Raw genomic sequence first — 12,409 nt, 5'->3', positions numbered from 1 at the left:
TCTTTGACAAGCAAAACATGATTTGGCACCAGTAGAATTATCAGATTCATCTGATCCTGTGCCCTATCAGAATGGCACTGGGTTTATTCTACATCCAAATAAAAATGGGGAAAAAAATGCATCAACAGGAAGCAACAATGGGGAAGCAATGCCCTGCTTTCAGCACTAGCAGTACCTCCATGGAATTATAGGAAAATAGCAAGGGAATTGAGATTTGTGTGGGTAAGACATGACTGGGAAGCTTCCCTTATCCTGCTTTGTTTAAGAAAAAGTACAAAAGTTTTCAAACAAAGAGATTTATTGTGAAAGGCTAAGATGAAAGATAAGCAATGATACTTTGAAAAGGTGTCCCGGCCATGGCTTCAATGGCTGCATTCTAGTAGTTAATGTGGTCTGTGTCTCATCATCCATTTCTCTGTCAAGTCTCATCTCTTCTGGTCTGTTTCATCAAACTCTGTTCCATTTAAGCACTGTAATTGGTGCATTGAAAAACATATATCAAGAAATCTTGCTTATTTAATTTCCTGTCCTGCCCACCCCAACTTCACCATCCTCTCTGCACATTCCTTGTTTTATTGGGATGGGCATGGAGATGTGTCACATCACTCAGCTGAAATTGTTAATCGTTATTTAATAAGCTACCGCAGCTGTGAGATTAAATAACTTTCTAATCACATCTTCAATAACTCACTGAAATTGCTTACTTTACACTGCAAGTAACCCTGATGCAAAGCACAGACATGTGGGAAATCGGCATGAATACATGACAGTAGCTAGACTATGTAGCAGTCCACTGTGTTGACCTTTATGAGTTACAGACAGTACAAAGGGGAACCTACATATATAGGAAATGTCACCTTTGCTAAGCTTTTTGATATCTGAGCTCAGATTTCAGCAGCATCTGAAAGATTCTGGAGAGAAATCTAAGAAAAAATAGTGATTAGATTGTTGTGAAGGAAATTTGTTCCCACATAATGCTGCATAAATCTCCACCTTTTGCACAAAGCAAATAAAGTAGGCTATGATGTCTCTTAGTTTTGCTCTTGTTGAACACATTGGTTCAAGTGCTCTATTGGCAGAATTCAATACTGCTGCTGTGCTCCCGCTATTTCTGTCACACTAGCAGGACACACCTAAGTGCAACAGGAACTAACACTTCCAACAGCAACCCTGGAAATGAGTGGAAATGCTCATTTCTGAAACAGGACAGATCAGCAGAGCTCCCTTCTGCAAGCTCTGCTGACCTGCCCTGTTCCGTTAATGAGCATTTCAGCTCATTTCCAATTGCTGCAGAATCTGATAGCTTCCCCGCTGAGCTAGCAGTTGGTTCTGCTAAAGTTGGATACTGCCCTATGTCTATGTGTCCTCTTGAAGTCCACTTCAGAAATACTGACAGAAAGAAGTATCTCTGACAACTACGGGATTAAGAAACTCAGCATATTATCTCCCTCCACTGACCCAGAAATCCTAAAAACTCTCAGGTTCAGATGGTGGTTGTGATTTTTGAGATGTTCAAATTCTAAGTCTCTTGTAGCTTTCGTTAAGATACATACTTTTTTTTTTTTTTCAAATTTCTGTCCATTTGTGTCACTGCATTAAGCTGTGGCTGACATACCAGAAAGCTTATTTGTTTTGAGACCTCAGAAAATTTGGTCTGATTTCATTCATCCAGTTCCAATTGAGTGAATTGTGAGTCAGCTCCGAAAGAATGAATCAAGCTGGGAGGAGGAGCTTGCCCATCCCTAATTTATTGAAAGCACTTATATTTTGTCTTTTCACAATTGTTCTAGGTGGCTTTCATCATATCAATTTAAACATAAATCCCTTTCAATGTCTCAAAACACTTTCAGATGTACAATGAATGCCCAACTGTGTGTGTGCAGAAATGCACAGCGGCTTCCTCTATCTGCAACCTATGCACATTTATTTTGAAGGTCCATGTAGGTCCTATGCCTCAAGAACTGTATGTGTGTAGGGCTTTGCACAATCAGAAACCCTTTTCATGAACAGAGAGCCCATGCACATACAGCTGTATGGGCACAGGGTCTGTGCAGACTTTCAGAATGAATGCGCATTGATTGGTGGTTGGGACTGCTGGCACAATCCTCAACCTCCTCCATGTGCTTTTATTGAACATCTGAAAGGGGCTTTAGATGATTTTATATTGGATGTGAAAGTGCTCTCTCCCCATGGTGAGTTTTTTGTATTCTCTTGCCTATCTGTCTGGAAGTGTTTATCTTTGAAATACTGTCTAAATAGAAATTACAACAAATGAGTTGATCCATGTGCATGGAGCACTCTGATCAGAAAATACAGTTAACAAATAGTTTTGGTCTTCAGGATTATGTGACATTCTAGACCTGCTGGAAGAGATGCTCTCATTTTCACACAAGTAGAACTAGTGCACAAGCCACTCTTTAGCCTTCTATTTTCATGAGACCCAAAATGCACATTTATTTTGTTTGTTCCTTATTACTTTATATTATTCAAACTATGAATAAATTACAGGACTCACATCACGTTATCCCACAGTTTATCTACTAATTGCACTTGACTGAAAAATGAAAAAGCTGGAACAGACAGAGTCATTGGGACATAAATGTTTTATTTAGCTAGCAAATGGGTCGGGATGGGAAAACTTCACACTTCAATTTTACTCATTGCCAAGTTTGCTTAATGACAGAACTCACTAGCAGCACCCATCAATGCTTCACACAAAGCTTTATTCCTGCTACAATTGAGGTCATTCATGAAATTATACTTTCCCACACACAACAGTGAAACCAATCTCATTTTGGCACCTTGATAGAGAATCCAGCCATGCTTATTACATAATACAGCAAACAGCAATGCCTGTGAAAGCTCTGGGGGCATTTAGTGACCACAACAATAGGACTTCTGCAGCTTATTTGTATACAAAGCAGATCTTTGCAAAGGTGAAGTAATTCATACAATTTGACATGTTTTTCATACATGCAAAGCAGGTGCTCTGCTACTGAGACACACTATGCCAAACAACCTGATTTGCATTTCCCCCCCACTTGCACATGTTGTGCCAGTTTGCACAGAATGACAACTGTTGGTTAATCAACCCACAATTTGCCATGGTGCATGCCACCGCCATTTTACATAGGCAACCTCCGACTGACCTGATCAGAAGTTATTGCATGACATCTGAAACCAAACACTATAGGTTAATTGTGGGTTGAACAACCTACAATTAGTTGTTAGGTTAAGTGTGGGTTGTTTAACGCACAATTAAGCCATAGTGTCCGGGTTTGGACATCACACAACAACTTCAGATTGGGCCAATCAGGCAGCATACACCCAGCATGCATCGCAGCAAATTGTGGGTTAATTAACCCACATTTGCCGCCGTTACATGCAAACAGGCCCACTGAGGCATCGTTCTTTACAGCCAACCTAGATACTACACAGCAGACTTATGTAACAACCTCCCAGTGTTTTTTTTTAATTGAAAAGTATCTGTGGCAAGCTTCCAGTTTGACCTGATGAATGGAGAGACTACTTGGACTTTTCTCCACTGGCTATTTTGTCACTCAAAATCTCTTCCCAGATGCTTTTCTGTATCTTTCTTCCATGGAAGAAAAAAGTACCATATCTTTTATCCATGGCTGGAAAAGCAGATTGATGGTGAGGACTTTGAACACAAAATGGCTAGATGAAAAAAGGGTCAAACTGTCCCTTTGCCTCTCCCGTCCTTTCCTCATTCGAACTGGCAGTTCCCGTGGCTTATTTTCATCTTTCTTTTAAAAATGTCAGGAGATTGTTATGCACCTCTACAGTGTAATGACTAGTTTGGAGCTTACTTTCAATAACTTGCAGCAATAAATGGAGTTTCTTTATGATAATTAAAATTAAGCCAAGCTGGATTACAACAATGATGGGATCTGAAAACATATAGGCATTATAACATTTTTGTCTCTCTTACTGCATTTCTGGGCCCCAATGGGATTGCCTTGGGATTGGTGCATGTTTTCTGTTACAAGACATGATGAAGTAGAAGCTGCAGTTTTCCTGTTTTCCACACTCTTCCCACATGCAGGAGAAGAGCAAAAGTAGAGAAAGAGACGAGAATTCACATGCTTGAATAAGAAGTTAAGGTAGATTTGTGAGGGTGTTCCTTTGGCTCTCCTTTCTTGTAACGAAGCCCATATGGTCCTCAAGGGTAATTCTTCCCTCTGTATTGAGCTCTCTCCTAAACACTCAGAATACAACCTCAATGTAGTCAGAGATGATACATCATTGTAGTGGGAGGGACAGTCCGATACTGGAGAAACAAACACTGTGTTGTTAATGCTGAATAATTTCTGATAAGGAAAGAGAGCTAAATCTTCCTTCATTAATTTAGGAGGAAACTGACATTGTCTCCTGTCTATTATTTGTGTAAATGGCAAAGTGTGTAAACCATTTGAAGATAAGGCCTTGAGAGAGAGAGAGCGAAAATAAAGTTACCTACATTTTCTTTTAATAAAACTATGGTTTAAAAAGTGACTTAGTGTGCTATGATGGTTCCAGAGTTAAAATGTCTAGTGCTATGAAAACCATTCATTAGGCTGCTCTATTCCTTATGAAGAGTTGGTTTTGGTCACTGCCAGTTTGCTAAAACTGCATTACACAGCCTGTAGAGCAGTACCTGAACGTCCTCTTTTTGTGTTCATACATAGGTCCTACAGCAGATTGATTTTTTTTTCTTGTTCAACCATTGATGGGAAAAGGCATCAAATCCTCATTTTTTTTCTTCCTATTTTTAAACTTCTTCAAGTTTGTGATCAACAGGGTGTTGAGTGTATCTATCAATCCTTATGCTCAACAAAGTTTTCTTTCTTGTTTGTCTGACAGAAAAATCCACCTAGGAGTCAATAAAATCCTATGCAAACAGAGTCATGGTTGCTTTATGACTACGACACAGGCTCCAGCTCTTCCAATATTTAGAGAAGCCATCTGCAGAGACAAAACAAATATTAAATTTAGGCTCTATTTTCAGGAGTGATAAGCCAGTAGCTTTAAGACATGAACTTCTGAAGAGGCTAAGTGAACAACAGATAATTTATTAGATAATTTATTAGTATAGTATGCAGGGAAATTGATATTGCTATCCACATAGTACATTATGCAGGAAATTCGATAATGTTTGTTATCATAATTGTGGATGGAAGCACGACATTAGAGATGAGATAATGGGCTGGGATTTAGGTCCTTGGTATGGTTTGTCATCACCACAATCACTATGACGGCTACAATAAAACTCAGTTTAAATATGTTGATTGTATATCCTAGGACTAGCCAATTAATTCAATTCAATTATGCATTTATTTGTTAAATTTGTATCCCACCTTTCCATCAAGTGATGCTAAAGGCGGCTAACAGCAATAAAAGTAATATACAGAGTAACCATCCACAATAACGTAGAAATAGGGCAGATAAAACATATCAATAAAAACAGTGGCCAATTGAACAAGTACACCACCTACAGGGGCCATCAACAAATCCCCTTCCAGACCAAAGGCCTGTCTGCATGCAACCATCTTTGCCTGCCAGCATAAGGTCACCAGAGAAGGACCTAGATGCAGTGTGGGGGGAGCCACTGAGGCCTTCTCTCAGGCTCCGGACAAAAAACACTCGGTGGACACTCCCTTCTTCTTTCTGTCTAAACGTGCATAGGACTCCATCCTTAGACTCCTCAATAAAGCAGCCTTTGCACCAAATGCCACGGGACAAGCTGCTTTGGAACTGAGGGGAGTTTCAAAAACAGTTGTTCAAAGGAAAAGAATTCCTCTGAGCATTCACAAGCCCTTGGAGTAGCTCTTTGGATCACGTAATTATTTCCAGATCTTCTGCTACTCCAGGCACAAGGAATATATTATGCATTGAGATACCTTGCGAACACTTCTCTTAATAACCAAGGGTACCTGGGTCTGCTTTACAAGTTACCATTCATTTTGAAATGGAAGTACTCCTGGAAGTCAGTCCTTTATGTGAAAGTAGCATGTGGCAGTACTGGTTGTGCATAACTTGGTTTGAGAAAGATGAGGATTCTACTAGGCTATTCACTTCCTCACTGTTTTTTCAAGTTATGCGCACCATGCTTTTCCTTTAAAAAAATTCAGTTACTTATTTCGCTTATTACTTATCACAATTACTAAAGCTTAATGTTATCTGTTCCCTTCACTATAAGCATCTGAAAACAGCAAAGTTTTCAGTTTGTGTGTCACCTTATTAACAGAGATGCTAATTTCCTTCAGCTTTAATAATTTCCACTCGCTGTGGTAATTTAGATCAGGCTTACACAGCAGGCTTTACCCCACCTGCTTTTCCTCCAGCTTCCACTCCTCTAGTTAGACTTCCTCTTCCCTTGACCTTTCCTTCTCTTGTCTGCTGGCTCAGCTTCCCTTTTCCCTCAGGACCCTGCCACCCTTATTCTTCTTCATTTGCCTTTTGCCTCCTCTTTGTCCAAACCCCTGAAGTCATCCTGCTCCACATCCCTTTCCCTGGTTCCTGCTTTCCTGGAGGGAACACTTCCTTTCCTTAGAATTCTCCAGACCAGAACGCATTCAAGTATATTTACTGATGGAAAAGAACAGCCAGAACAAATAGGCATTTAATTCAGAATAACAAACCATAGTTCTAATATCCTAAGCTAAACTGATTCCCCTCTTTAACAGCTATCCTAACCACCAGCTTTCATCCTCCCTCTCCTCCACTGCTCCCTGCTTCTCATTCACTCTTACTCCTTTCTCTAACTCTCCTCGAAGGGCTGAGCTAAACATTAGGGTAATAACACATAGTGGAGCTATGCACCATCATTTTTCTTACTCTCCCACAAGCACACACATACCTGATTAGGACCATGATGCTCTGGGAGGGGGGGGATTAAACCTTTCCCCCACCAGGTTCTCCCCACCCCACAATTCTGTGAGTTAAAAAAATTGGAAGTCTCATCTGGAATTACTTTTAATGAATTTTTGAAGGTTTTAACCCCCTGCTGGGGGGAGGGGATAGAAGTTTTGGGGAAAACAGGTGGGGAAAAAGTTTAGCACATGTATACCCCCAGTGCACTGTGGTCCCAATCCAAATTAGGGATGCATGCACTTGCAGGAGAGTAAGAAAAACAATCATGCATAGTTCCACTATGTGTGAGTAGTTGAACATTTAGTTTGGCACCAATTCTCGGTCTTTTACTCCCCCTTCAAACTGACTTACTCATCTGTCTCCCCCCACCTGTCACTCAGACTCCAACCACCATTCCATCACCCTCCCCTGCTGTCAATCATTCCTCCACTCATTCTTCTCTTACAGTAGGGCTACCTGCTGTTGTTCCCAAAACACTTAGGTCTATTTAATCACCTGGAGGAGTGATGATTCCCCCACTGCAATTCCCAGAGGAGAAGGTTGAGGACAATCTTTGTGAACCACCCAGAGAGCTTCAGCTATTGGGCAGTATAGAAATAAATAAATAAAAATAAGTGCTTTCTCCCAGGTTAAATGTCACAGGTGCCCCAGAACCAGCTTCTTACCTTTCTCTCTCTTCTAGCTTCACAGTGAAACTTCTCATGCCTGGATAGGTTAATTTATTTTGGAGAGGATGGTGGACAGGTGGATACAGATTTACAAGTGTAAGACATTATATGGAGATACCTTCATTACATTTTTTTATTATATGAAAGAAATCTGATAAAGCGGACTGTCTTTGTCTGCTTTTATATTCAGCCCCTCCTTAAAGCACATCAGTTTGCCATGGCTTATCATTGGTTCTTGTTCCTTTCCCTTCCTCCCTAACAAATCTTGTCTTTATCCCAAGACTATAAGCCTGTAGGTAGAACCTGTCTAAATAATAATAATAAAAACCAGTGTGGCACAGTGGATAATAGACCTCAACAGATGCATTAGGTAACCCACTCTCTCTCAGCCTCTATCTGCAATATAGGGAACATATTCACTGACATTTCAGGGTTGTTGTAAGAAGTACAAGATAATGCATTTGAAGTACTTTGAACACCTTAAAGCATTATATAAGTGCTAAGGATATTTTAATTAAGTATTAGCAATGGAACTGACCACCTTCTTCAAAATGGGAGTGAATGGAACAGAAGTATAGAGCAGGCCATTCATTAAGGGCACAGTTCTATCAGGATGGCCATAAGCCTCCGAACTTGGAGGCTTATGGCCATCCAATGCAGAGCACGAGGAGTGTCGGAGGTGATCTTCGCCTCCATGCTCCTTCTGCTCTGTATTTTTGCTAGATGGGCTTTTCACCCATCTAGCTGGGGTGTGTCAGAGTGGGAGGGGAGGAGGCTGGTGAAGCCCAAGGATACATCATAAGCTCCCCCACCCTGAGTCCCCTCTCCTCCCCTCCCTATGCCCCCTATCTCTCCTCTCCGAGGTTGATTTGCAAGCAGTGATGGGGAGGGGAGCTTGGATTCCTGGGTCTGAGGTTGAAGCGCTGTCTCCAACCTTGGATCCAGGAATCTTAAATATCCTATGGCTACCCAGGCTATGTCTAGGAACCATAGGATTAGTCCTTCCAAGTGCAAGCCTAAGAATGTTTACTCAGATGTAAGTTCCACTGAATTCAGTAGGGCTTACTTCCAGGTAAGTGTGCAGAGGATTGCAGCCTACATGTGTAAGCAACATGTTAAAGTTCTCTAAGATTATGTAGAAGGCACTGACAACACCCACCCCGCCCCCAACAAATTGACAAACAAAATGGAATAAGTGAGTAAAAATAATAATAATCTGTAGCTGTCAAGAGCGCCATATATCTCTCAGTATATTCCAATAGCCAACTCAAGACACAGATGAAAGGAATTCTTTCAAAGCTTTAATCCTTTTACAACTTAATGACTCTTTCAGATGCTAATCACCAGCGACTAAAGCAAGGAACAGCAGAGTGGCCTAAGCTTTAAGTAGGCAGTTGATCCCCATTTGAAAGAGAGTCACTTGAAGACCCAGAACTTATGGGCTAGGGAGAGATCCTCCCTCTTTCCCTTGGGTCCATGGGAGGCGGCCATTGCTTGCGCGCCAAACAGGTGCTATGCCTCCTTTCTGTGCCCTCCACCACTCGTCACTCTTTGTGTCTGCGTCGAGCATCTAAGAAGCCCTCCTCCTGCACTCCCTCACTACCAGGGTCACTATCTATCTCTGGAATGCTGGCAAGAGGAATCTCTGCCAGGTGCTGAGCCTGTGAGGGATGAGCTGGCTCCTCTCCCACGGATTGCTGTTCCTCCTCAGAATCAGAACTGCTCTGGGGCTCTCTGGGCTCAGTTTTCACCCTGACAGTAGTGTGGATTCTGAAACCTACAGCAAGCAATAGTAATTTCAACCATTGGGAGCTCAGGTATTGTCACTATTGTTCACGAGAGCATAGTGAAGGACATTGGTCTGACCCTGCTAAACTGGGACAGCCTAAAGGGCTACCCAAAATGCAGTTTTCATTGAAGAATTTACACAGAAGTAGATCTGCAACATAGTCTTCCCACAACATGTTGTTTTCTGTCACCTGCATAACGACCCCAAAATTTCAGCTACTTACCACTTATTGTTTTCTTTCTAGAAAAAAACTTGGACTCGGAGCATAAAATATCCCAATAATCTATTGGTTTTTGCCACTGAGGTATCTTTAGGTCCTCAAAATCAAGCAACATACCGGGGATATAAAAATGTCTGACTCCCATGTATTTTCCAAAGAAAACTGGTCTAGGGAAGCAGGTATAAGTTCCCTGGGTATCAATAGGTTGGCACAAATGATGGAATTTCACTGGGGAACATATACCTCACCAGACACAGAAATGTAAAATGTTATGGGGTAGAAAAATAACCCCCAATGCCAAGAAGAACTAGTTTTTAGTAATAATAAAGTTTTATCTAAAGTTTTACCTTTATGGTTTGATACTTTCTAATATTTTCAGTTTGTAACATATTTCCTCTGACACCACAGACATATTTCTAGTTGTGAGACATTTTTCTACCCCAGGATACATTGGAAAATGGCTGGGGGTAGTAAAATCCTCCAGAAACGCATTTGTATATATATTTTTATGATCGTTGGATGAGGGGGTTGGACTGCATATCAGGTATGACTTTTCTATTCGTGTGGAATTTGTACATGCTGAAATTATTCCCATGACATTGAGGGTAAACTGAACAATGAAATGTGAAGCCCTCAAAACTGTGGTGAGCAAAAAGCTGAAGCATTCACCAATCAGGCCAGAATTACCTTCCTCATGGGTAAAAGGAATAATTGCAGGAGATAAAAAATAATACCTAACAACTTTTACACTGAACCTTTCTGTTAGGACATTTTTCTACACAGCAAATATGAATTCTAACACTGTCCATAGTAACATTTTCACTCCCTGTGAATTCAAGCAGAATGATAGAAATCATTCACGGATCAAAGTGTATGAATATTATTATGACTTTTTGATAAAGTTTGTATCCTTGCTCATGAGCCTGCTTGTCTGAGGAAGCAATGTCTGCAATAATAACTACATTCCCTTCGTTCCAGTTCCTGTTTTCTGTACTTTGCTTAGAGGCTGCTGGCTTTTGGCTTCAATATGTGTGGCACAGTGATCTTAGGAGACAGTGCCTATTAAACCAAGCATCGATTCTAGGTCCAGCATCAAGGGTAGGCATGGTTGGGCATCTGTTGAGGGCCCACACCCCAGCAGGGCCCCACTGACAAGAACCCCCTGGAGTTGCTCCTCTTCCTCCTCTTCACCACTGCAACCTGCTTGTTCACCTGCCTCTCGCTCTGGCACACCAATGGAGGTAGTGAGAAGGTGGAGCAGTAGATGCCTCTGCCTACTTGCTCACTGGCCCTTTGCCTGTCAAACAAGCAAGTGATAGGAATGATGGGAAAGAGGATGAGGAGCAATGAGTTGGTGAGAATGGTGGTGAGAAGATAGACTCACTGTGGGAGTGGGCTTATGGAGGGTGTCTTGCCCAAGGGACCTCAAAAACCTGGATACAGCACTATCGATTCAGTGGGGTGTCCCACATGGGCTACTGTCTGTGAGACCCAGTTCCCTATCTCTACCATGAAAATACCTCACTGGAATATTCTGATGAGAAGAACTGCAAAACACACTTGGAAGTTGTTCCAATTCAATCAATGGGGCTTCCTTCAAAGTAAACATGGATAGGTTCAGGCTATAAAACTAAAATAATATCAGATCAATATAATAGCAAGAACATTTCAAATTAGTAATAACATGCAATAAATCAAATAATAAAAATATTGATTAAAAGTCATTTCTATCATATTTATATATTTCTGCACAACAAAATGTACAAATATATTGAAAATATAGCTTGATCAAATGTTCGCCCACAAAACTAGACAAAAACTGTCTCACCAGTATAAACACCAAAGGCTCTTTTAACAAATCCTGAAGCATTTTTAAGTTGAGTTATTGTCAAATTCAAAACCAAAGAAAGTATTTCAGTAAGAGATCAGACAAATAAGAGTAGTCTTATATGGATAACAAGTTACTTCCATCATTTTATAGAACATTTTCTTGGTTACCTAGGAAACAATATTGATGGTCTTCGGGTAAACCCTTACGATAGTTGTAGGCTACAGTTATAATTGCATAGTTATAATTGCATAGCTGTGGAGATCTTGACTGCTCACCAGTCCCAACAAGCCCTTTGTGAAAAAGCATAAAACAATGCATTCAAAGCATAAAACCATAGATACCTGTGTCCATTCATTAGTTTGAGGGTCATATGACTCCATAGTGTTCAGGTATGTCTGGCCATCATATCCACCTACTGCATATAATTTATCACCAAGGATACAAACACCAACAGCATCACGAGGCATACTCAATGGAGCCACCATTGTCCAAGTATCCGTTTTGGGGTCATACCTGCACAACATAGGGGGAGACATTTGTCTTCAGACCCTATTTAGTAATCATGCTAATGATCAACATCAAAAGCAGTTTTGTTCCATTCATTAAACAGAGTTGTTGATGTGAACATGCTCCCAAATTCAACTTCTTTAACAACAGGGACAGAAAGTCATGCCACAAATATTTTCAGTGATGCATTTATCTAATCCCTTTAAAAAGCGATCTATACTTGTGGTATAGATGGCTTTTTAAAGGGATTAGATAAATGCATGGAAGATTGGTCCATCAATGGTTAATCATAATAGCTAAAATGGAACCTCTTTGTATAGTGGATTCAATGGGTTCCTCTCAATCATTCAAATGCTTTTAAGACTGATCTATTGCTACCTGTTATGGACTAGATCCTAAAATCATGTTTGCATGCCACATTTTTCCCAGGATGCTCAGATTAGACTCCTCTGAAAGTGCACAAGCATGGCATGAAGAAGACCATCCTCTCTTATTTGTCCCCAACATCTGGTATTAGGAGG

At 40.8% G+C, this 12,409-nt stretch overlaps 1 protein-coding gene across 2 annotated transcripts in view; it reads right to left on the bottom strand.

Annotated features, from left to right (window-relative positions):
- Nucleotides 1–4,773: 4,773 nt before the first annotated feature.
- The window catches only part of LOC146350380 (kelch-like protein 1), a 65,360-nt gene continuing 57,724 nt past the window's right edge, over nt 4,774–12,409 (bottom strand). Inside the window, exons 2-3 of one of the 2 annotated variants that reach the window (XM_084841836.1) lie at nt 11,723–11,894; nt 4,774–4,965 (exon numbers count right to left, since the gene is read on the bottom strand). In XM_084841836.1, the coding sequence (XP_084697962.1) occupies nt 4,906–4,965; nt 11,723–11,894 (232 nt within the window). In that variant the 3' untranslated portion in view covers nt 4,774–4,905. Of the gene's footprint in view, nt 4,966–11,280; nt 11,895–12,409 lie in introns of those variants that run through there. The other variant, XM_084841835.1, reaches the window with a different exon arrangement.

The sequence above is a fragment of the Heloderma suspectum genome, chromosome 3 (genome assembly GCF_057233095.1).
Source record: "Heloderma suspectum isolate Gila_16-S chromosome 3, 16-S_ref, whole genome shotgun sequence".
Classification (NCBI taxonomy): domain Eukaryota; kingdom Metazoa; phylum Chordata; class Lepidosauria; order Squamata; family Helodermatidae; genus Heloderma; species Heloderma suspectum.
The sequence above is the reverse complement of the archived record's forward strand: the minus strand, read 5'-3'. Positions and strand labels throughout refer to the sequence as shown.